Below are 24,643 nucleotides of genomic sequence, written 5' to 3' on the forward strand. Positions count from 1 at the left end.
TTGCCACCTTGGCAGGCTGGATTCTCGCTGTGCTGATAAGGAACAAGGCATAGCCAGACAAGCCTAATGGTCAGCAGCCTGTTCACATGCAACCAACTCTTTTCATCCCTGTATCCCTTCATTTTCCCACGTTTGTTCCTCCCCAAGCCATACAGATCCCTGCCTTTCCCCACCTTTGGTTCTTCCCATCAGTATCCCACAAGAATTCCCGTGCAATTTAGATGCTCCTCTTGGTGCCCATGGGAGTCACCCCTGGACACAGGGCTTCGGCTGCCTTTTATTCAGCGTAACCAAACCAACGCTGACCTTCAGGTTATACTTCCCTTTAGGGACCTTTGACTTGTAGTCAAGTTTGCCATCAGAGAATTTTGCTTTTATGAGTTAACCTCTCTTGGGAAAAAAACATAATAAATACAAAAACACTAAACGGAAAAATAAAAAGAAATGCACGTTGGAAATAGTTGCTTAGTTTTGCAAAACTACAAGTTACCTGGACAAATATTATGGACATCTTCAAATGTTAGAATTAAAATACATACTTTTGGGTAATGACCATTGATGAAAACCAAGAGAATAGTTCTCAGTTACCAGAGCAATTCTGAAACAGCAGTTAAGAGTGCAACTCCTGCAGAGTTAAGCATTATAAGCTAAATTAAATATTGGATGAATCGTTTTCCAGACACATAAATCATTAAAGTTTGTTAAATTGTCGTGTCTGTAACTGAGATAAGCCAATCATTTCATGATTTAAACGAGTTATTTTCCTATGGATGTTATTCACATAGTTTCAAGTGTTTCTGAAAGTCCATTTGTGTTTTTTTTACAAATATTTCTCAAATGATGAATAATCTTTACTTGAAAGACTAAAAATACATGGCCGCTATTATTGTATATGAAATATGACAGCAGTTAAAAGTGTTGGTATCTGAACTTATTTGACAGCTTCCTTGAACAACTTTTACTAGGTGTTCTTTATAGGATTACAGCTTTTTAGATTTGTGCAAGTTGTTCTGTAAGTTGTGTCAAAAGTAAAAATGTTCTAGAGCTCAGACAAGCGATCTGAAGAACAGCGATGGCTTTTCTTGCAATCCCTGCATTGGAAGCCAAACATGATGATCAAGCTTTCATTGCATATTTATGCAAGGTCCAGATCTGAATCCTGTGGAGCAAATAAAGCTCAGTGAAATGTTAGGTGCTCCAGTGGAACAACACCCCAGTTACTTCTCACACTTGCAATTGTTCTGTTACCATTGCACTTTATTTGCAATACGTTGGCCCCAGTTATAGGCGGGGTAGGCCAGATCCTCCATGACCTACACAAGCAACAGGACATAAGTGATGCTACTTTATGGTGGCCAAGGATCTGATCCAGAGGTCTCTGCTCAGCACCTTCCTGGCTTTTGTGCACAGCAAAGCCAGGGAACCACAGAGAGTTACCACTGATTTCTTAGCCTGAGGCACCACCTTCACCTTGGCTTGAAGAAACCCGCAGGAAGCAGTGACCTGGCATAAGGGACCTCTTTTTCTCCCGGTTCTAACAAAACTTCCATGCTGGATTTCCAAATGTAGCAGCTTTTTGTCCTGCATGTTTGCTGGGTAAGTTTAGCGTATCAGTTAGACTAGCAAAGTATGCACATGATTTGGCCCACAAATTCTGAATGCAGCAGAGAGCTTAATTTTTAAATACTAGGAGGTAGGCAATCAGGAAGAAGAGCCCAGATATGACTGTACTGTCATGGCATACACAGAGTATGTACAGCATTCCAAGTTGAAATTGAGAACTTTTATGGCAGAGAACCTATCTGAACACGTAGGGTACAGAATCAGCTCAGCGGTGCGTTCATCCAGCCGGGGCTGGCAAAGCGAGGTGAGTTTGTACTGGGCTGCTTTCATGCCCGGCATTTATACTGGACCCGGAATGGTGCCAGGGGTTGCTGTGTCCCCACCAAATGTAAAGGGCTCTGCAAAAAGAGGATCGGTAGAAACATGAAGTCAGTTCACTTAACGGAGCTATCACCTTGCTTTAATATTAAGATATTACCATGTTCTTGGAGCTTTGGCCTTAAACAGTCAAGACCAACTACGGAGAGTATTTCTTGGCTTTGCTGAAGCCACTCGTTTACTTTTATTCCACTTCCTCTGACAGAGAATGACACGTGAGATCTTAAGAAACTCTAATGGTTTGGGACATTTTCACCAGCATAATTGCCTGTGGGTGAAAACCCAATTTACAATCAACTCCAGTGAGAGCTGGGATGGCAACGCACCACCAGTCAGGATGAGGCAACCTTCCGCCCTGTTCTGGTGGGAATGTGAGCTCAACCTCTCACATTCTTCAAGAATTCCTCGACTTCCAGCCTAAAGGGCAATGCTAACAAAGCCCAGACCACTCTTAACTTCTCTCTCTTCTCCTTGGCAGTTTAGCTACAGGGCATGTGTGTCATGTTTAGGCTGCGACAGCGGACACGTCCATTCCACAGCAGTTTGTGTTTGTGAGGAACCACGATTTCTGGAAAGTGGAAAGGACACTTTGCAAATGGGAAAGGGAATTGCTGCTGAGAGGAGTGACCATGCCACTCTCTCTTAATGGTAAAACCTTTCTCTGCTACAGTTGCTCCTGCAGTCTTACCCTAATCATTTTTCTTCCACCACTCAATATGTAACGGAAGAGCACTGAGAATGCTGCATCTGCTTTCATGCCTGCTTCAAGTATTAATAATCCAGTTCCATATTCATTGGCTTTGTGAATGGCAGAAAGTAATTATAAAACCTCTTGTAATGTTTAGGCAAGAATGAGACAAAATACTCTCAGGGGTGCATTCTTGTACAGACAGCACAGCCCCATTGGACCACTGGAGTTACTCTGGGTTTTCTGAATAAAAGTGAAGAGCGAATTATTTCCTATATGTTTTTAAATGTTTCTCTCAGCATTTTGCTTCAGTGTAAAGAAGCACAGTCGAGAATGGCTGTTCAGCTGAGCACGGTGAATGAAGGACATAAGGATGTGGAATGCTAAATAAACGCACGGATCTTTTACCTCCTTTGGTACCGCATCCAAAAGCGCAAATTCATATTTGTATAGGAACAGCACAACAAACAACTGGATTTCCATGATAGCAAACCACCTGCAAGAAAAGAGAGAAAAATGTTCGATATCCAGCCCGATGACCACACTTGTGTTATTATCAGAGAAGAAAGAGATTCTCTTTTACACATTTTAAATTCCATGCCTTAGATCTGCTGATAAACATCTGCAGTAGGAAAAAAAGCTGTGGCTTTGTTCAGCTTCACTATTCAGGGCAGAACATGAATGTAGCGGCTGCCCCTTCTTTCTGGTGAAACTTTAGAGCGACTCTATCCCTCTGACACCCTATTTTAAAACAGCTCCTTATCATTAGGGTTTTTTCCACTGTGTAAACATTTATGTTCTTCTAACACTTGCTGACTCGAAATAACTTCCTAGGAGTGAGAAGCCAGTCAAATATAGAAAAGGCTATATGACTAATTGTGCTATATAAAGTTATATAATACAGCTGGGAGCCTGATGACATCAGAGTAGATGACAGCGGGAGTTGTTACTTAATGTGTCAGCATTAGAATGCAGCATGAAACCCAAGGGCATGATTTTTTTTTTTTTTCTGTAACATGCTCAGAAAGCTCTTAGTGCAGAGAAGATCTCAGATAACTACAGATAAACTCTTCTCAGCTATTATTTTTTAATGTCAACACGTACAAGAACTTTCTGCGTTCGGCCACTTGCATGTACCTGTGCCAGGTCAGGGGATTACTCACTTGCAGAATTTAGCCATATGTCTTAAATAGCTAGTTAAAATAGTCATAGTGCCTTGCTCTTCTACACAGTTTATTTTCCACTGTCTGAGAGATGCTGGAAAACTTGGATATAAAAGCTATTGGGGAATTCACCGGGGAGAAGAGCACATGACTGCACGTGGCATCCGCCTGGATTTGGCCCGGCAGGTGTGACGAGGGAGCTAGTAAGTCCCACGAGACCCAAGATAACTCCTGCAGAGTCGTTCAGATCTGCACACTGAGCTGCCCCGTGCTCGGAGGATGCTTGTTTGTTTTGGCGTAGCTTGAGACCCAAATTATCTCTGTGATTTCACATTGCAATTACCTTGAGATGGGGAGCTCTTGGTGACCTTGAGCTCAGGGGAGAGCAGTGCAGAGCTACAGGAATGGAAACCAGCTCCGGCCAGGCAGGACTTGCTGGCCCAAACTCCGTGCCAGCACAGGGGGCTCCTTTCAGTCACTGCACTGTTTGCACGGTGCTGCAATGGCTCCTGATGCTTGGGGTCCTGCCCCTGCCCCCCACCCTGAGATCTCACAGTGCTTTTTCAAACAGGCTGCTGCTGCTTCTCCTCTCTGCAGAGATGCTGAGGCAGAGGGATGGTAACACACACGTCTGAGGGCAGCCAGAGGGAGAGCTCAGGAGAAACCAGGAGTGAGAGGCAGGACTGCAGCGTCCCAGTGCATCCCTCTCTCCCTGTCCATGTCGTACTGAGCACAATCCGTGAGCTCTCTTGCAGCTGAATGCCCTTTAGTCTCCACTTGCCTTTCATATTCATAACCGAGTCCTAAAGCAGTTTTCCTCTAGGAGCTCTGAGTCACAGATGCCTTCCTGCTTTATTTAGTGACAAGGGGGCCGACAAAGATGCACTTTCTCAAGTCTTGTCCCCAGTGCACTGCTGTGTACTTGGGTTGTGCTGGAGCCCAGGAGCCCAGCTGGGCATTGAGATCTTGCAGTAAATGGAGTCTGAGAATGAAATCACAGCCCTTGTGCTGAAGGGTTTATAACGTCAGTGTAACATCAGAGACAATGGACGGATCCATGCAAGATAAGCACCAGCAACAGTCTCCTGGTTAGACAAAAGTCTTGTTAGACTGGTAGCTTCACTGCCACCAAACTTTTCCCTTTGGTACAGAAATGGCTTTGTGGGAGCTCTTCCCATGTCAGTTTGCTAGATTATTTAACAAGTTATTTTCTAGCTTTCAGTTCAATTACATTAGCTTTTAATTTCATGCTAAGATTTTGCAATATGTAGAGAAAATGAAATGTTTAATACATTTCATTTATAAATAACAGTACTGAATTAAATGAAAACTCATATGAAACCTCAAATAACATTGTTTCATTCAGTTATACCAAGGACATCTGCAAACTGGGATCTGGAAACATCCCTTCATTTAATTTCCTTTCTTCCAGGACTACCACATTATTATTATTTCAGAATCACTACGGAAGAGTGTGGAGGTGTGTGATATCATGTGGCCTGCCAAAGGCTTTGAAAGAACTTTTTGTCTATCAGCAAGTGAAAGACTCTTCATCCATTGTCTAAGTAGAAATGTTATCATTTTCTTTTGAACCACACATTTATTTTAGAGCTGTTATCAGAGTCCAGAGAACAGCCTGAACAAAGAAATAGGTCAGTGTATATAAAAAAGCAGCTTTCAGAAACGTTATTTTGCAGCTTGTCCTGTACCTGTGGATGCCTCTTGTGAATTTTGCTGTTGCCCTTGCAGGGAATGAGGCTGTGCTCAGCTCGTATTTAGCTCAGGAATATTGGATAAGCCACGGAGCTACAGCAGTGAGTGAGGACTTTACTTTGTCAAGCCAAAAGAGTGGATGCAGATTTATTCATTTTGCTTATGTATACAGTGTCTTCACAAAGTTTATCTGAGACTCATGTCCAGCCTGCTATAGGGTACAGATTCAAGAGTCTGTTTCCTTCCAACACCCTCTGGCTTCCTTGCTGCACGTGGGACTCTTCGATTAAACCGACCTGTTTTAAGGATTTTTGGTTATTTGCTGCCTAGAGCAGACCAAGTTCTGAAGGCAGAGAACTGAGCAAAGCGATGTTTTAACACAGAAACAAGGAGCAGCTGGCTCCCTGGGATTTGTTCCAGGAAGAGGGACCACAGAGAAAACAGCAGAAGGAATGCAGGAAGCACTGAGGCTGGCATTGCTGGGGGAATGGAGGAGACAGGATCTGCAATTTAAGCCATCGTACAATTGCGTGGGCCTTGCTGGAAAGACAAGAGACTTAAACAGAGAGGAGCCATTTAGGACATTTGAAGATTAGCAAAGATGGCAATGGCATGGAGGATGGAAAGAGAGGCTCAGACCAGAGAAACGTTAAGTTAGTTTGGAAGTGGTTTATGGTGACTTAAAAGCCTGCTGTGTCTGTAAACTGGCGTATCTGTACATGGAACTACTCCCTTGATGAAAAGGTGCCTCCAGCAGCAACAGAGCTTGGCTCTTCTCCCCAGGGAATATCCCTCGGTACACTAGTCTCAGGTTCTGCTTTTACATCGTGGCTTAACCTGCTTTTTCCAGGAATGAAACCACTTTCAAATGAGTTTAAATAAGGTCCAGATAATACTGAACATTAGAACATTGACAAAGCAAAACAATGAAAACACTGTATCTCCAAGCGTAAGGGGAGCCCAGTTCAAGAGGGTTGTTCTCTGCAGGGTTTGGGAATAAATAAACCCCAGCTGTTTCACTGACCTTCCTGGACACTGATGCTTCCCTCCTCCAAATGCCACAAAGCTGTCCAAGAAAGCATTCTTCTCTAAATTTGCCTCTTTCCAACGATCCTGTGGGAAGAAACTTTTTTTTTTCCAAATCAGCCTTATATAAATAAAGCTTAACTTTATTTCTCCGGGCTAAAAATGACCTTGAACAGCTAATCCTCAATACAAAGTTGCAGTAATGCCATTTTTTGAGTTCAACCTGTTAGCGTTAAAGTCTGTATTCAAAAGTCAGCAATAACTCAGGGAAACAAATGATGGTCCCATTTGAAATATACTAAGCTGTCTCAAAGTGCTGGAAAAGTTTTCAAAATCCCCCCTAAAAAGCATTCTTCCTATACATTCCCATTTTTCTGAATCCCACTTCTTGAGCTATTGACATGCCCATAAAAATGTGACCTCCTCTTCAATAAACACACGTTCAAAGCAGCTGTTCAGCCAGTGCCCTTCCTCAGCCACCAAGCTGTATCACAGCACACAGAGGGCTCGTGCACATCTTTCAGGCAAGCCATTTCTCAGGTGCTGTGCACAGGAAAATCCAAGGTGTATGAGAAAAATGTGAGGATTACCCAGCTCCATTCTCAGGTGCAAGGCAGTGTGTGAGAAAATGATTCACGACTAACAAAAAGAGCCTGTCTGTGCCCAGAGGGCTCCGTGTTCCAGAGAAAAAAGGAATAACAACAGGAGCAAGGCAAGATGGGTTAAAGTTTGGGAGGACTGACACTGACAGAAGTACATTTCTTGAATTTTGGGTGCAAACTATGCCAGCCTCCAGAAACTCAGCACAACTCTAGCAAGGCCTTTGAGTAACTTCGCTAAGTTTTTTGTGGCTAACGCTTCTGATGGAGCCCTTAGAGAAGCTGCAATCTTCTGTTTGTTTATCTTGGACTTTTTTCAGCTTGGGTTGTTTAGAGCTTTCTGAAGAGGAAATCTGTTAGCATGAAAATCTAATAAAAGCACAAAAAAAATTGAGGTGATGAAACAAGGCAATACAATTTGGAATGACAATATCCAAGGGTAACTGCCCTTCCCCGTGGAAGAAGTACAAGCTTTAAACAACAAGCTAGCTTGTTTTTTTAGGAAGGAAGTTACTAGAGAAATAAGTTGCTGCATCAGGGTTTCTACTCGGGGTTTCAAAGATGCAGGAATAGGTATGAGGGATTTCAAATTGGTGAAGAGTTTGCTAGAAGGGGAATTTTGTTTGAATTACTCCTTGATGTATTTCTAAAAAAAGACAAACTGCTCTGTAGAGGATGGTGCTAAAAAGAGCAGCTACAAGCCTGCCCACACGGCCACCTGGAGTGGGATAATAAGAAAGAAACTCTAGATGAGCTACTAAATTAGCAGAGCTAATACGTACCAGAAATCATCTGACTGGAAGGACCAATGAACCCGGGTAAGTACATGGAGATGAGCTATACAAACAAATGCCACGGAGAGAAGACTTGGACCTTGTTTCCACACTGAAGTCGGTGGTGTCCTTCTATGGTGGGCTTTGAATCAAGACCAAAGTGATACAAAGCGGTGCAATATTATCTGGAACAGGTAACCGAACTTCGAAGTCCTGCTTATCCCTAGAGGCCCCTCCTGTCTGTGCACATCTTCTCTGTATGTGAGGCCACCCTCCAGCAGGTGGGAAATACCCAACTTGAAGCCAATTTGTCCCCGTGCTTTTGTTGTGAAATAGGTGAAGAAGAGAAAAGACAGCAAAACACCCACAGTAGGAGTGACAACTTACAGGTTTGAACATTTCTGGGTCAGGAAAGTATTTTGGATTCCTGTGCAGCCAATACGGAGACAGCATCAACATATCACCTGCAGGGACGGTGAAATTCTGAAAAGGAGAAAAAAAGCTGAAGAAAAGAGAAAATCATGGGTTCAGCTCACAAAGCAATCTCTCCTCAGTACATCTCTCCCATTAGCAGCAATTCCTGGTGCAGGTGGTAAAGCCATGGTGGGCTTATGACACGTCTGAAGCTTCTTGCTGCTGCCATTTTTTCCTTAAGGGAGGCCTAAACAGTGGAGAATGTGGCAAGGCTGTTTTTGTTCTGATTTAGTTTTTCAACTGTAGAAATAATAGAAACATTATTTCTGTCTTTCCTGCTTCTTGGTATGACTGTACCATGTGAACTTATTTTTTTTTCTAAATCTTTTGTTCAGCATCTCCTTCAAAATGCAAAGAAATTCATAGAAAGCCTTGTGTGACACTAGATCTCCGTGGGACTTCATTTCTTAAATGGGCAAGAGCGCCAATTCCTTAAAAGAGTGTTTTTCCCTCAAGCATTTATTTGTTAGACTCCTGATTGCTGGCACTTTCCTTCTGAACGAAGGGAACAAACAGAAGAGGAGCTTTACCAGTTACTCAATTATGGTTCCTTCTACTGTATTTGTTGTATATGGTTCCTGTTTAGCATACCTTCAGCACTGTATCTCTCAGTTCAATTCCATTCAATTTCAATTTAATTCATAGCTGAAGGTAAGACTGTGAGCAAGAAAAGCAAAACCACACTTAAGTTAATAATGTTTAAATTAACGATGATGAATAAATTTGTTAAGCCGAACAGAATATAATGTGAGACAGCGGAATATCTCTACTATCTTAATTTTATCTAGATCTTTTAAGAGGGATCTTTCTCGAATCATAGATTCACAGAATATCCCGAGTTGGAAAGGACCCATAAGGATCATCAAGTCCAACTCCTGGCACCGCACAGGTCTGCCCAAAAGTTTAGACCGTGTGACTAAGTGCACAGTCCAATCTCCTCATAAATTCAGACAGGCTTGGTGCAGTGACTACTTCACTGGGGAGCCTGTTCCAGTGTGCAACCACCCTCTCGGTGAAGACCCTCTTCCTCATGTTCAGCCTAAACTTCCCCTGCCTCGGCTTAACACCATTCCCGTGGGTCCTGTCACTGGTGATAACGGAGAATAGGGCACCTGCCTCTCCACTCCCCCTCGCGAGGAAGTTGTAGACTGCGATGAGGTCCCCCCTCAGCCTCTTCTTCTCCAGAAGAATCATAGAAGAATCATAAAGCACCCTTCTGAAGCACCCTTCTGAAGAAACAAAGAAAGAAACAACAACAAAAACCCCAACTCTCACCTGAATTCTTATTGGGTTTACGACTTTCTTGGTGATTGCACCTGGAGACCTCAGCCGTATGGCTTCCAAAGCGCACCATTTAATAAAAGGGAGGTTCTTAAGGTCTTCTTCAGAGACTTCTATTTTATCTTTACCTGTTGTGGCACAAGAAAGAAGACTCTGTGTAAAAATTGTATTTCATGCTTGTTTTGATACATGCTGACATGAATTGCTTTTGACCTTCTGATGGTGTACCTCAAGACTTTAGGACCTTGTTTTCACCAGAAATTTTCTTTACATTTCTAAGTAAATAAACAGCCCAACATTGGTAAGAAAAGCCTCTGAAAATAATTTAATGTGTCTGTGGTAGCTGTAGTTATGCCACCGGTTAGAAGAGCCCTAACAGAGGTCATATGGGAAGTTAAGCATCCCTGATCTTTTTTAGTACTTTGTTAGGACACTGAATGGAAATCTCAGGGATTGTAGCACCAAGACAAGGAGCCATGGCCGAACTCTTGGCCTGTTAACACTAGAAAATAAATTAGAGCCAGGAGACAGGCTTAAGTACTAGTTCATGATTGTCCTCATTGTTTATTATCCACGTTACCTGATTTGGTTTTGACCCATGTCAGCTAGGAGTCTTCCAAGAAACTCTAAGCATGGTTCAGGGGAGTGCATGTGTGAATGACTGCACTCAGCAGGTGACTATTTTTTGAAGGAAAGAGATTAGTCATGTGGCAGTGAATCACGCTGGTCAAACTGGCCTCAGATAAGAGAGAAGAGAACAGTTCCTGGCCTGGTTTTCCACAGAATAGCTGCAACTCTGGTGAATACCACACAATGAAAAGCAACTGAATTGAAAGACCTCATCTGACCCCATCAAAGATGCACAACGAAAGCATGAAACTGGTTAATACAAAACTAAGTCTAAGGGATCGGTGTAGAATGAAGACACAGGTACACATGGTTCTTTTCCTACCTTCTCTTACTAACACCAAAGCTGTTTTTGCTTAAAAATAAGTCATGAGCATTTGCTGAACACTCAGAGCTGGACCCCATGTCTTTGGTTGTACCCTTAGCAGCAACATTCACTACTCCCAGCCATTGACCAAGCGTGCTGCGTGCTGGGCCAACCTGGAATAAATCATTTTGAGGTTCCAGAAGGACATAATCTGATTTATTACCTGCTTTGCCAAAAACAGAAGTCAGGTCTTCCATGATTTTCTTGTAAATGGAAGGATAAGACAGTATGAAAACGAGGGTCCAAAATGCGATCTAAACAGAGATGAAATTACTTTATTAACTCAGGAATACAGAACAGAATTACAGTATCTTTGCAGCAAATCAGAGGCAGGTGAAAACATTTGCAATTTTGGGATCTGCCTGTTGTGGCTGGGACACACAGGGAGCTGTACATCTAAAGGCTCAGATCCTGGGAGATTAGGTCTGGTCATCTGCTGTGTAATTATCTTCAGTGAGCATTATATAGCTCTGGCTTTGAGCTTTGAAACACAGAATCCTTTCATTAATTTCAAGTAACTAGGTGTTAAAATGAATTATTAAATCACTGTATGTGATTAGATTTAGCTGCATGAACAGAAAAAAAATAGTAAATTCCTACTAATATTAACAGAAATGAGGTTAAATAATTTGCAGGGCATTGTCACAGTGAGTCACACTAAAATGAACAGGTAAAGTTTTAATTATCATCAAAACAAGCAGTAGTATATCCCCTTTAGAAATAATTTGCTAACCGATCAGGGACCAAAGTTGAAAATCAAGAAATTTAGGAAAAGAGTAAATCCTCTTAAAAAGGATGAAACCAGAAGGCCTTGTAGCACTGCCAGGAGCCTCTCCCTTGCTGAGCCAGCGGGCGACCCAGCCCGCACGTAGACCTGGTCGTGGGCCATCTGTGCTGGTGAGGGCTGAGAACTCTGTTATTTCCCAAATAGCGCCACGTGGACACAGCTCTCCTTCTGCAACACAAATCCGGTAGCTCAGTTTTCGTCTACAGAGCTTGGACACTGCCTTCACTGCATGGAGGGAGAACTAAATTGTTTCAGATGAGAGCGTTTAACTTGCTTCTAAAAAATCCCCTTGGAAGGTGAAAGGCTTCTTTTCATCGTGTCAGTCACCGGAGCAGTGGCTTGTGACTATTCTGAGAAACAGCGAAATATCTGCATGTCTATTTAGAGCTGAATATTACAGAAGTAAGTAATGATAGTGTTATGGAAGGAATGTCAGTTATCCTGATAACAGACAGCAGGCTACGCCTTGCGCTTGTACCAACATGCGGATCTACAGAAACCTCACTGAAATGGATGAGGTTCCATTGGGGTAAATTGTAGCATTACCCAATCTACAAAGCCCACAGATATATCCGATAGGAGTACATATAAAAATAACTCACTATCATTTTCTAAGTCGCATCTGTAAAGGGCATAACTGTGCTGGAAAGAGCTTAGTAGTCATGGTAAATAAAGGATGTTTTTGCTGCTATGGATTTTTGATCTGAGAAATTCCTATAAATGTCTTTGGTCAGCCTAAGCTGTGTTAGATATATTGGCCTTGTTAACATAGACCTATCTGTGTCATTAATCCATCAAATCAATTTCTAACATAGAGAAAACTTAAGTGGCGGTAAAATCAAACTGTTGTTTTTCTTCCCCTGAAACTACACTGGAAGTTGTACAGCAGATCCTCTAAAGCAGAAGACCCAAATTTCTCAAGGATTTACACACAGGTGAAGTTACCCTATATTATGCTTCTGATATTCTTTACATAGAATATTTAAAATAGATAATACAGCCACAGTGTTTCAAAATGGAGTTAGATGCTTTTCACAGCTGAAGATTCTGATCTTAATAGCTATGAGATATATGCTCCCCAAATGTTATGATAAGGGGGATTATAATTTAGGAATAGTACGGGAAGAGCTTTTCTTCTCATTGCTTCTGTGACATTGCAACCTGAGTATATTTGTAGCGATGAACGTGGGTGTGATAATCCCTTCTTGGAACACATGCAGCGTGTGTGACCTCTGGTTCAAACTCTTTGCTTCCCAAATGCAGGCTTTTGAACAGGAAAGGTGTTTTTCTAGCCGATGCACTTACAGGGACAGCATTTGCTTGGGAAGCCCAGAGCATTAGGAGACCGTAATTGGGAGCCAGATGTTTTCCTTGTAAATTATCCAGGAGATGCTGCAGTAGAGTCTGTTACAAAATAAATAATAATCATATTTCCAAAAACATATTAAAATCTAGTTTAGGGTAGGGCTTAGCAGAATTCAAGGATATGACATAAGACTCCTTTATCACAGAGAAATAATGTTAGTTATGGGTTGTTTGCAGTCACAAAGCACAGAGATGAAAGTGAGACTCACTCATAGGCAGAGGGCCAAAAGAAGTCAAGGCACCATGTGAATCCCTACTGAATACTTGCACTGCCCCCCATTTTCTTAAAGTTTTCAGGGAATCTTACTTCCTTACTCTCCATCGTTGCTTGCATGTGCAAGAAAGAAAAAAGAAAACTTTTTTTTCTTTAATTCCTGCTCCTGTCTTTTGAAGAGCCTACGAACTGGATTGAACAAACTGAATGAATGGAAATGAAGATGTTCTCTCTGTTCCTGCCAAAGAAGTGATTGCTATGAAGAGATGGTCTGATCTATCAGCAAACCCCCGAGTTCCAGGTGCTTTGCTAGCGACCAGGGACTTTAATAGCTTGATATTCTTTGAAACTATAGCAACTGTGTAATACTCTAGCACCAGTTTTTGCTTATAGTATTTCTTTAAATGTAAGCCAACCATTCATTTAAGACAAAGTTTCTTGTCTGGTTTTCAGAGGGAAAAGGCTGACCTTGAATAAAAAAACGACCACTCTTTTTCCAAATTCCCTATGACGCTCAGTATGTGGTTCCTATTTCCTGCACCTTCTTACCTCCCACCGTTCCCTCTCCAGCCCTCTGTTTCTTTCCATTACTCTGGTTTATTTTACAAAAGAAAACATGGTATGTAAAGCTTTTAAAGTCTAAATAAAATTTGGTTTGTTTAATGATCTGTTCTGTAACCATTCAGTTGATCAAGACTCCCAGGCCAGTCCGCCCTCACACTTGTCAACCGTATTGACAGAATTCCTGCCATAGCTAAGGAGAATAACCAGGGGGACAACTTATCACAGCTTTGACACAATCAATATTTAGGGTACTTGGCTTTCAATCCAGTTATCTTTTTTTTTTTCCCTACTAATCTGGCTGCTGGAGGATCTAATCAGTCTACACCAAGGTTTAAAATAGTACATGTGAGGTTTTGAAATTTCACAGCCCAGTGCCCTCAGAGAAACAACCAAAGAGACTTTCCCTCACCTCTTTCAACTGCTCGCTGTAACTGCGATACCAGAGGCTAGCTATGGGTTATAGTGCTGATCCCTTGGTGTAAAATTCCCTAAAGATGTCAAGCCTCAGAATTGTAGGAAGCAAACTAAATTGAGGAGTGGGGCTCAAAAATTATGGGTCTGACCTATGTAGGTAACAGCAATACCGGACAGTTAAGGAATATCTATAAAAGCTGACATGGCTGGTACATTTCTCCCAGTACAGAAATAAATCCTGCCCTTCATTCCTTCAGTCAGAATCTGCAGCAAAGTCATCTTTTTTCATAGCCTCGGATGTTTACCTTGGATGTGGTCTCTGAAGGGTTGGTCCTTTCAGCATCTGACACTACTTTCTCAAATAATTTTAGAAGCCATTTTTTGGATTTAGACCAGTTCCTGTAAAGAAAAGCAACAAACAAGAAGCACTTAACCGAGGCAGCACAAACCAACGTTTCCTTTTCCATGAGAAGGACTCCTTGGTTTCTTTCCAAGAGCCCCTAGGCAGCAGCCAGTTGATGAATGGTCAGTCTGCCTGGCAGCGGTGTTGACTGATGTGAGGAACAGCACGTCTGAGACCTTCATAGCCAGGACCTGTTACTCGAGACCCCTGGATTTTCACAGTTACTCCACTAGAGGTTTCATTGTGACTTTGGACACATCGCTTAGGTCAAGGTTTTCAAGAACAATCCTCTCCGAGAAAATAAAGGTCTCATTTTAGAGCATCCTCAGTTCTCTCTGAAGGTGACTGCAAGGTGCTCAAGGTGCTGTCACGGCCCCGAGAGCACTGACAGGCTCTGCAAGCTCTTTCCTTGGGTTTTGGTTGCCTCTACCCAAGGTCAGCTCTGCCATGGTGCTCCTGTGTAAGCTGGGGGCAGACCACCAACAAAATAATGGAGGTGTGAGAAAGAGCAGAGAGATGCCTCACTGGAGATCCCCTCAGCCTGGGAGTCTCATTTAGGCTCAGCCCTTTGCCCTCTGCCCAGGTCTGCTGCTCCCTGCCAGGTCCAGCTGGACTCTGCCCCCTGAGCAAGGCTGCCTCCGCTTTGTGCCAGGAGAAATAGATCGGACCAGGCCAGGACTTTTCTGAGGCATCCAGTTGAAAGCCTGCATGAGCCAAGGATGAGCTAAAGACAGCGCATCACCCTCCAGCAGAACGTCCCTCATGGTTGATATCCCCGCAAGTAAAATGCCCACAATGGGTACACCGCAGGCACCAGCCCCGTTCCCTTACCTCAGGAAGCACTCTGGCATCTGAGAGGCGTATTCAAAGTCCTCATCGTACTTCTGAAAATGTTCTTCAAACTCCTTGAGTTCGCTCTGACTTGTCGGGCAGACGCCTTTCCCAAACAAAGTGTTCACCACTGCTGGATACATGACGTGCCTGCAAGGACAAGATCCCCGTGACTTATAGGTGATGGGAGAGCTCCTGGAGCAGCCGTAGGTCAGGATGCAGAGCGTTCAACTGCAAGGGAAGAAGCTGGGGGCCTTGTGCCATGACAGCATGGGAGAGCTGCCACAAAGTCCGCATCTCACTCAGAGCTGTCACAGATTTTAAGCAGGGGCTGGGAGATGCACAGACCTCAGGGAAGTCCCCTGAGTGTGGCCAAACTTCAACAGCTGGCATTTGGTCACTTGAACAGTGGCAGAAAGGCTCTGGGAGCTGAGGTCCCATTCTCTCCAGTAACCATCCCTCATTTCAGGTTAGCTTTGTGGACTTCCTGGGCATTGCACAACCCCTTCTGCAACCAGACACCCAGGGAAATCCTTCCTTTGGCTGCAGTTTTGCTGGACAGAATGACGCTTTTCTGTTTTCTTTTTGTCTCACCCCTTCCCAATTTGCTCCTCTCTTATCCTGCAAACCCCGAGCTCCTTTCCCAGGCCCCTTCATCTGTACTGTAGCTCCACAAAAGCCTTACGCAGTCTTTGCTGGGTTCCAGCTACTTCTGAAAGTGTATTTCAGACAAGAGCTTTTTCTTTCTTGCTCTTCTAAAGATCACAGAGAAGCTGGAGCCACCTGCTGGCTCTACGAATGCAACTGTTGTGGCCCATGGGCTGTGCAGGTGCTGCTACGGCATAGAACAGGTCCGTCCCTGCCCTCGGATACTTGAGCCCAGGGAAAAGCCCACAGACGGATTCAGGTGGGCAAATAATCATAGAATCACAGAATAACAAGCAAAGGTGAGCCGATGCTAGCAGAACAAGCAGTGGTGTAGCACGCTACCAATTTGATGAGTGTCAGATTTTCACAAGAAACAGATCTGACTTTGAGCTCAGAGGGGGAACATCATGGGATGAGGGGGTTTGCAATCCATTATTGAGACCACTGGGACCGAGGGCTGGGAGGTTTCAAAGTCCCTTTTCCCCACCTTCTTCCCCATTAATCCAAATTGCAGTAAGGGAGCTGACAGGTGCTCAGTGTTTTAGCTGCAGCAAAAATCTGTATCTTAAATGTATTATGCAGAAAAAGAATTATGCCAACAAAATAAACCTGGATGTGAAGTTTTAGAGACAACTCCAAGCCAGAGGCAATGCTCAACTGGTAGTCCTGACGGACAGGCAAGGTACAGGTGTTACTCAGGAAGGAGGAGGAGTTAAAAGCTGTGTTTTTGTCACACGAAACTGTCAGTTAAGGGATTTTTTTCACATGAAGGATGAAGTTTTAGCACCACAAAGTCATCTGAGAAGCTCTTGTTTAACAGGGCAGGGCTTGGCTCACATGGAAAGTTTTCATCCTGCTGAAGATAAAGCATTTGGTCTGCTCTTTATGAACACGTAAAGCTTTCATCCCATTTTTGGGGAAACAAGACTTGTTGGAAGATGCTGTGCTATTTCTTCAAAACAGGTAATTCAAATGTTTCTTCTAGCTGGGAGTGATGAGCATCCTGACAGATTTCCTACAACCTGATAGCCTGAGCTCCACCTGCTTTATTGTAACACCTCTGTTCCCATTCAGGATGCCCACGCATTAGAGCCGTAAATTCCCTTACCTCACCAGGTCATTCAGGTCGCCTGCGCCCTTGGTGCCCAGGTGTCCCATGTGCTCATGCAGTTCCCTACACAAGGTGCCCGTGAACTTTTGCAGATTAGAAGGACCCATTTTTCCCTTCATCAAGCTGTACAGGGTACCGTGATTCTGATAAAAGGCTTCTGCAGGAACAGAAACTGAATACAAAAAGAAACAGAAACGTGTTTTGGGAAGTAGACAAAGTAGATATTCATCGAAAGACAAGAATGAAAAACTAAACATGCAATTTGTGACTCTAAGTGCATTAACCCTCATTTTTCTGGAGTGAAATTCCCAGAAACATTCGTTTTCACCCTGTAAAGATTTAGGTGAACCTCCTTGTTTCTACCAGTTTGTGTAATATCTTCTTGCCTCTGGCTTCGGTCCCAGAATCAGCAATCAACAGAGCTCCCCCAGCTTCAGTGGGGATGTGCAGAGATGCACACGCACTCTGTACATGTACAAAACCAGCTGAAATGGAAATTAATGAACCCAGTGAGAAAAAGTTTGGGTCTTCCCGCTACAGCACATCCTCCCAGTCATACAAGGAGAGGCTGAGCGAGCTGGGACCACTCAGCCTCGAGAGGAGCAGGCTCAGAGAGACCTCATCAACGTATATAAATGTATGGTGGGGGCAGCAAAGAAGATGGAGCCAGGCTCTTCTCAGAAATGCCCAGTGATTGGACAACAGGCAACAGGCACGTGTGAAAATACAGGAAATTCCACTGAAACCTAAAGTTTTTTATTGTGGCGGTGGTCAGACACAGGAACAGGCTGCCCAGAGAGGTTGTGGGGATACTCCAAAGCCCACAGGACACGGCCCCAAGCAACCTGCCGTAGGTGACCATGCCCTGAGCAGAGGCTTGGACTGCATCAACTCCAGAGGTGCCTTCCAGCTTTGGGGATTCTGTGCTTTAGTCTCTCTGCCCACTTGTTTCTCTCTCATTTCACACCCCAAATTACCAAATTACTTAAAGTAATTCCTGTCAGTGCAATTCCACACAGATATGAGGACACATGCTGATGGAATATGCCATTGACAATGGGATATATACCACATCCATTTCTAACGACTGTTGTACTACAGGGTAACAACTAAACATTGCGACAAACTAATTTGCAAATTAAGTGAGAGGACAACGCACTATTGCTCCAAACCTGTTACGCATGAGTGGAGTGTCTGGCTGCAGGGTAGGACCTGATCTCCAAGAGGCGTTGCTTGATGATAAGACAATGATTGTCCCTGGTTCCGAAACCTTTGAATCCTTGTGACTGAACCCAAATCACTTTGCAGACTTGCAGTGCTGGAGCTACATGAAGGAATTCCATTTCCCCTGAATTTTGGAGCATGGTCATGGGTTAAGACAGGTATTTAAGACATGATCAAAAAGATGATGGGCTTTGAACTGGGCCTTTAACATTCCTGGGCAACTGGATTTGATTCCCATTAAAAAAAAAAAAAAGAGCAAGAGCTCATTTACCTGCATTCTCAACAGCTTGTTGTACTGCCTGTTCGAAATTTAAGTCTTTAGATTTAAAAAAGGCTTCAGCTCCTTCTTCCTCAGTCACAAAAGTAAATCGTTTTCCCAGAGCGAATACCGTGAATACAGGCCCGTGCTGGAACAGAGAGAGACTTCGTGTTACTTTATTGCTAAGACGTTTGAAGGGAGCTCCGGCAGGGGCCAGGCCTGCAGGGAGGTCAGGGGAGAGGAGCTGCTCCTTTCGGCTCTCTGCACACCTTGGTTCGGCAGTGCACAAAGACGAACGTGAATCTGAGCAAAATCTGCAGACTTATGGATCAGAAGGTGACATACAGGTGCCTGCCTGACCTCTTGAGGAGCAGAAGAGGTTCCTTCCCTGAGAGCAGTATGTCACGTTTGAATTACACTACAGTTCAAACAATATGGCCTACCTGGATTTAAAGAACCAAGTGACGGAGTATCTCTAGCATCCCTTGGCTGCCACAGCAAAGTACCCACATCACAAACCCCATCATCCTATCTATTTCAATCCATGATTTTGTAACAAAACCTCCCCATTCCTGCATCTTTTAACTTTCTTTTTTTCCTTTCCTAGTTTAAAGGGTCTGCTAATACCAGTGGTATCTTTCTTGTAAAGGTGTTTAACGATTAATCAAAAAAGTCAGCAAACTCTGAGCAGAATAGCTGGAGCTTGTTAAGCTTTATATTCAGGGAAGCTTTTTTTTGACATATATTCAGGGAAGCTTTTTTGACTTTTGTTTTCCCTTCAACTTCTTCCCTTATGACAAAGATCATTGATACTTGTAGATACTTCCAACTATTTGGATTGTCAGATTCAGGCATACAAATCAAAATTAGGAAATGAAGCATCTTTTCTGTCTTTTCCTTACTGAAAGTGATTTCTGCTCACAGGCGAGAGCCTTGGATAGGAATCAAAAGCCCAGCACTGACGTTTGTCTGCACAGAAGTCTTTCGGCAAAGTTATTGCACAAACTGAGTGGTTTGGGGCTTTCATAAAGTCTCTAGCCACATCAAGGAACTTGATTTTCTCTTGCAGGCTAAAATGCTGACAAGGGCGTTAAAAAGTTTTCTGTTTATCTGTTTGGAGTGCTGAAAAGCTTTGAATCCACTTTGCCCACATGGCTAATGTCACTGACTTCAACCATGTCTTTTGTTATTTGGGTGTGTACTTGAAAGCGGGCTCCATCAAAAGCTCTTTGAAGGCAAGAAAAAGATTCCTCTTGACATCATTTGAATTTTGATTGTGTCCTTCAACTGTAAATTATTAAAGAAAGAAAGATTGTTTAAACTCTCTGGGCGATGATAAATAAAATATTGTTTTAATATCAGCTAGCTTACTAAGTGTTTTTTTGTTTTCATGGATAACAGCATGTCCTCAGCATCAGGCTTGGCAAAAGTCAGGGAGTCACTGGGCTTGCTTCTTTCTAAATATGATATTTTTTTTTAGCTTTAAAATGAACATTAAAATGTATTTAAATTAATTTTCAAATAAAATAAAATTTGAATTAGTAACTACCTCCAACGGAACTTAATTATTCAATTACAGTCACACTCTCTCTATTTAAGACTGGGACACTGCATTTCTGTATTTTAGGTGACTACATGTGAGTAAGATGCTCAAGCTCCCATCACAGTTGATGGAGATCTCGTCTACATGGTGAGAGGATCCTAAAGCTTGATTCAGCTCACCAGCTACAGCACACCTCTGTTGGAGAAGTGAGCCGGACTGCCCTTAGGCTCCACTGGACAGGACGAGGTACATGTCCACTGCCCCTTGGTAAAGCTAGACACCAAGCTTACCTGTACACACCTACACAAACAACCTGGTGTTAAATCCCATCCAGTCTACTGCAATTTATTTCAAGTAGTTCAAATAAAACCTGTAGTAAACACAATTAAAATTAGAAAGCTCTGTACAGGACCTCCAGAACAAGTCAGCTTAGTCGAACAGCACAGTGATAGGGGACATTCAAAGGCACATCTTTCAGAGAGCAGAATTTTGTGGCATACAGGAAAACACAGATAACTATAATACATGATAAGTTAAATGTAAAATTAAAATACAGCAGACCGAAAAAAGCCTGAGGATCAAGCTGCTAATGGCAAACTCCCCCCAAAAGTAAACACCGCTCTGAACATATTGGGCGCAAGGAGTCTCCCAGCGTGTTGCAGAGTCTGATAAATGCTCAAGGTGTAAAGAAACCATATGAGGGAGAAACATCAGTTCGCAATTGTGTCAGATCGAGACAAGTTTCACCCTGGAACCTTTCTTTAGGGGTGACGTACTGAGGCTTTTTTTCAAAGGAAGTATTAAATATAACATATTAAATAGAACAGGCTTGCAATTACGTAACCAAGTGCCAGGTAAATCAGTAACACATATCACACTTTCCAGAAGGATTGAAATATGCAGTTGCAGAGCTACCTGATCTGTTAAATCAGCCCAGTGCCTGCAGAATGCTAGGCAAATGTGAGACCTCCCTAAAACACTCCTGAGGGAGGAGCTGGGAAGCTTCACAGCACTCCTCCAATTCCAATTTCAGTATTCCTCCAATTTTTACAAGCATTAGTGAAGACCAGAATTAGTAGTGGATGTATTGGAGGAGAGCCCAGTGCTCTCTAGGAAGAGATAAGGACGGGTGGCCTTAAACATTTTACTAAATGGCTTACAAGAAGGAATGAAAAGTTTGATGGTAGTCTGAAGATGTCTGGGAGTTAGAGCAAACTATGAAGATGAACATCACAGAAGTACCAGAAGAATCACATTCTGACATGACTCTGAGATTTATTATGCAAGTGATAATTAGAGCTTTCATCCTCCTAGGAAAGGAGTGGAGGAAGGGCAGCAAGCATCTAAACCTTGTGCCCACACCTTTAATTTAACAAGTGTCTCTGCCCATTCCATCTTGGACAGGATATATTGAGATAGAAAATGTGAAGGGATGCACAGCAGGATGAACAGAAGTATGGCAATTTCAAGAAAAGAGTAATGATTCCCAGTTTCTCATATTGCAAAAGCAAGTGGGCACCTACGAGATGCTAGCTGGCTTAAAGCTACGCAAAATACTTTCTTCATGTGGTGCTTGGTTAAATTACAGATTCAGGGCCATGGGATGCTGTGGAAGCCAAAATGCACAGGGTAACAAAACGGGTTAGGCTAGCACAGCTAGATCACTTGGATGCAAATTCCAGCCTATCAAGTCCCTAAACTCTCGACAGTCAGAAATTTGGAAGGAAAAGCAGAAGGCGGCGTACGCTCATCTGAGTGTGCATCTACCAAGGGCCACTGCTCTGCCAGACACCTGAATAAACAGACTTGTCATCTGTCCTGCTGTAATTATTCTCATTTTCTCATGTAAGAGAATCAGCTGCTGGAGCAAGCTGCCGAGCGGGTCTGGATTTACCACTGTTGCATTACGGGCAGGTACCGACGGAGCAGGGGCACTGCCTGCCACCACTGCGCTCCCACCTACGCGCTCTGGGTGAAACAGGGCTTGAGGAGGAGACCTGCTGAGAAACAGAGGCAGAGAAAGCAAGATGAAAATCCCGTTTGCATTTAGGGTCTCCGAGGCACTCCCAGTGAACGGAGAACACCACACAAAACAGTGTTTGAAATTGAAGTCGGGTGGCTTCAGGAGGAAGAGGTGGTATCTTTTAATAGACCAGAGATGAAATATTTTATTAGAGCGGGGAATTTTGCTTTTGTTAGAGCCACTGGTGTTACATGGGGGAAAAAATGACAATTCTCCCAGCCCACATACTCTTCTGCAGGAGGAAAACGGAGGCAGTGAACTTCAAGCAAAGTGCACACTGGCAGCAAAGGAAGTCTGGTGTGCTGCCCCAGGACCTGAGGGAAGAAGCAAGGAAGGAGAGGCACAAAATAAGACACCAGTAAGACCATTTAACCCTTCAGGACAGAAAAAGAAATGAGTGCCATTGTGGCAGGCTGAAGGATTAATCCGGGGGGGAAGCTTCGAATTGTGAAAGTCTCCTTTGACAGTACCAATCCTACGCAGCTGGGGAGCTTTCGCACTGCCTGAAGCCTGTTTCTGAACAGACTTGTTCGTGTTCAGCTTGCTCGTACTAAGGACACTTAACCCTTTTCTGGCAGTATTACGGAGCTTGAAACTATTGCAGATGTATTTTGCAACCCTTGTAATGCCTGTTAACAACCCCTTTGGCAGGCAGCACCTGTTTTATTTGGCCGCACTGTGCGGCAGTGCTTAGTCCTTTAAAAAGGAGCAGGCAGGAAAAGGCTTGTCTGTCCTGGCCTCAGCATGGGAAGGGAGGGAGGTCACCACACCGGAGGACTTGAGTTGCTGGACTAAGGAAACACTCAAAAGAAAGGTGCTAAGCCAGAGATTAAAAGAAAAAAAAAAATAAAAAAGCTTTCTCTTTCTCCTTTGCCTTATCTCAAGTTTCCCTTCATTACAATTGTTTCTTGTTCTAGTTTCTGTCTGAACAAATGCTGGCCCTTGGGTTTATGAAGTCCTTCAGGTGTTGCAGAGCAGGAGCTGCCACAGCGCCAAGCGTGGCCTACAGGGCCCCAGGGAGATCAACACCAAACTCAGCAGAGCCAGGGCCACTAAGTGTGTGTTTGTACTTCAACACGTTCTTTAAGGTGCAAAAGTTTTGCTCATTCAAGCTGTAAATGAACCCCCAAGCAGGACTCTTCTGTCTGGTTTGTTTTAAAAAATTAATCTGAGAGATTTTGTGAAAAGCTTCCTAGGAAAAAAAAAAAAAAAAAGGCAACTGAAGCAAGCTTACGTCATCGTAAAATATCTGTCCCCAAAGGGGACTGCACTGGAAATGACAGTTTTAATCTGGCTGCCACCAGGATATGTTTTCCATAGAACAAGGAGGTGCTCTAATAGCCTCGTAACAGAAGAGTCAAAGAAGTATTATGACAGTTTTTCAAGTGAGGCTTGATCATTTTTTTTAAAGTATTATATGACACGGTTCCTGAAATGCAGGAGAATGGGCTTGGGTGAGGTTTCAGTCCTAAGTTTCTGCTCTTGGATGAATGAACAAATTACTGATCATGCTATGCATAGACAAAAGATGTAAGAAAAACATTTTAGTACAACCCTACAGTGCACCCAATGTGCTTTATTACACCCTGAGTTTGTAACACCCAGAGCTGTAAAGAAGCATTTATAAATACAAAATCTAATAGTTAAAAAGAAAAAAAAAAAGAAAGCAGATTTTAAGCATCCAGTGTTTATTAATACTTTTGTCAAATTTCAGGATCTTAGAGCAGTTTCATTTTTAGATCGTGTTTGCCAGTAGTGGGCTGTGTGGTCCTTCAGTACTGAACACCTGGGGCTGAAAATATTGCATCAGTAGCAGGTGACAACATCACCAAATGAAAAGAGGAAGATGGATTTTATGTCAGTTAATATTAGCTGTCTAGAAATTAGGTATCTAATCAAAACGAATTGTTTAGGCTCTCGCTATGCAGACAGACATAGAGAAAGGCATGTTCTCCGTGGGTAAATCTTCCCAACCTTCTTTGGTACATTTGTTAGGATGGAACAAGTTGCCTGCCCGGAGTGCCTGTGCCTCTCCTGTGTGCTGTGGGATGCCAGCTGATGCTGAGAAATGTCCCCTAACTTCAGGTACAAAAATAATAAGTCTCCTGGTCCCAGCATCTGCCACGGGGCTGCCTGAATTATCTGAAACCACGATTAACACGTAGCCAGACTGCGCAAGCAAAACAGCAGCGGAGTCGAGTCCGAGCAGGACGATCCGAGCACGGAGATCGGCCCCGTGGCTGCGCAGGCTTCCTGCCACACAGCCCAGCCCTCACCAGCTCAACGCTCCCGACCTTACAACGCGGGACAGGAAAGGACTGATCGCTTTTGCCAGGCTGAAACTTCCAACGCAAGTTTCTCCTTGCCTTCCCCCCCTGCAGGAAGAGCACACACCCAGAGGCAGACACGCCGCCGCAGCCCTTACCTTGCTTCTGGCTTGCTCTATAAACTCCAGGGGAGCTTTCCCAAACTGGAACGCGGCTCCGACCCACGGGATCCAGCTCCCGATGCAAGGAGGGGAGCTCGGGTTTCTCGGCTGAAACAAAAACCACTTGACAATAACAACAAGTCCCAGGAGCGCTGCCAAGAGCACAGCCAGAGCCAT

At 43.5% G+C, this 24,643-nt stretch overlaps 1 protein-coding gene across 2 annotated transcripts; it reads right to left on the reverse strand.

Moving 5' to 3' along the window:
* Positions 1-1,175: 1,175 nt before the first annotated feature.
* Positions 1,176-24,643, reverse strand: LOC118254676 (24-hydroxycholesterol 7-alpha-hydroxylase). Of its 2 annotated transcripts, none has more exons than XM_035560141.1 (12): positions 24,464-24,643; positions 18,485-18,620; positions 16,987-17,161; positions 15,231-15,380; positions 14,302-14,395; positions 12,745-12,843; positions 10,816-10,906; positions 9,653-9,786; positions 8,291-8,386; positions 6,530-6,618; positions 3,038-3,125; positions 1,176-1,961 (listed from the first exon to the last, which is right to left on the reverse strand). In XM_035560141.1, exons 1-12 carry the CDS (start codon positions 24,641-24,643, stop codon positions 1,890-1,892), a joined length of 1,404 nt encoding a protein of 467 aa, XP_035416034.1. In that variant the 3' UTR covers positions 1,176-1,889. The 2 variants fall into 2 exon arrangements, with proteins under 2 accessions (XP_035416034.1, XP_035416036.1); XM_035560143.1 differs by lacking the exon at positions 24,464-24,643 and adding an exon at positions 18,162-18,337 and having other exon boundaries at positions 18,485-18,600.

Source organism: Cygnus atratus, chromosome 3, assembly GCF_013377495.2.
Source record: "Cygnus atratus isolate AKBS03 ecotype Queensland, Australia chromosome 3, CAtr_DNAZoo_HiC_assembly, whole genome shotgun sequence".
Taxonomy (NCBI): domain Eukaryota; kingdom Metazoa; phylum Chordata; class Aves; order Anseriformes; family Anatidae; genus Cygnus; species Cygnus atratus.

What these genes read in the sequence shown, in the direction of transcription:
- LOC118254676 (XM_035560141.1), bottom strand. Translation starts at nt 24,643, where the DNA reads ATGGCTCTGGCTGTGCTCTTGGCAGCGCTCCTGGGACTTGTTGTTATT. An exon ending in TAGAGCAAGCCAGAAGCAAG is followed by an intron (nt 18,621 to 24,463) that starts GTAAGGGCTGCG and finishes TCTCTGTTCCAG; the next exon opens with CACGGGCCTGTATTCACGGT. An exon ending in CCCAAGCAAATGCTGTCCCT is followed by an intron (nt 10,907 to 12,744) that starts GTAAGTGCATCG and finishes ATCTCTGTTTAG; the next exon opens with ATCGCATTTTGGACCCTCGT.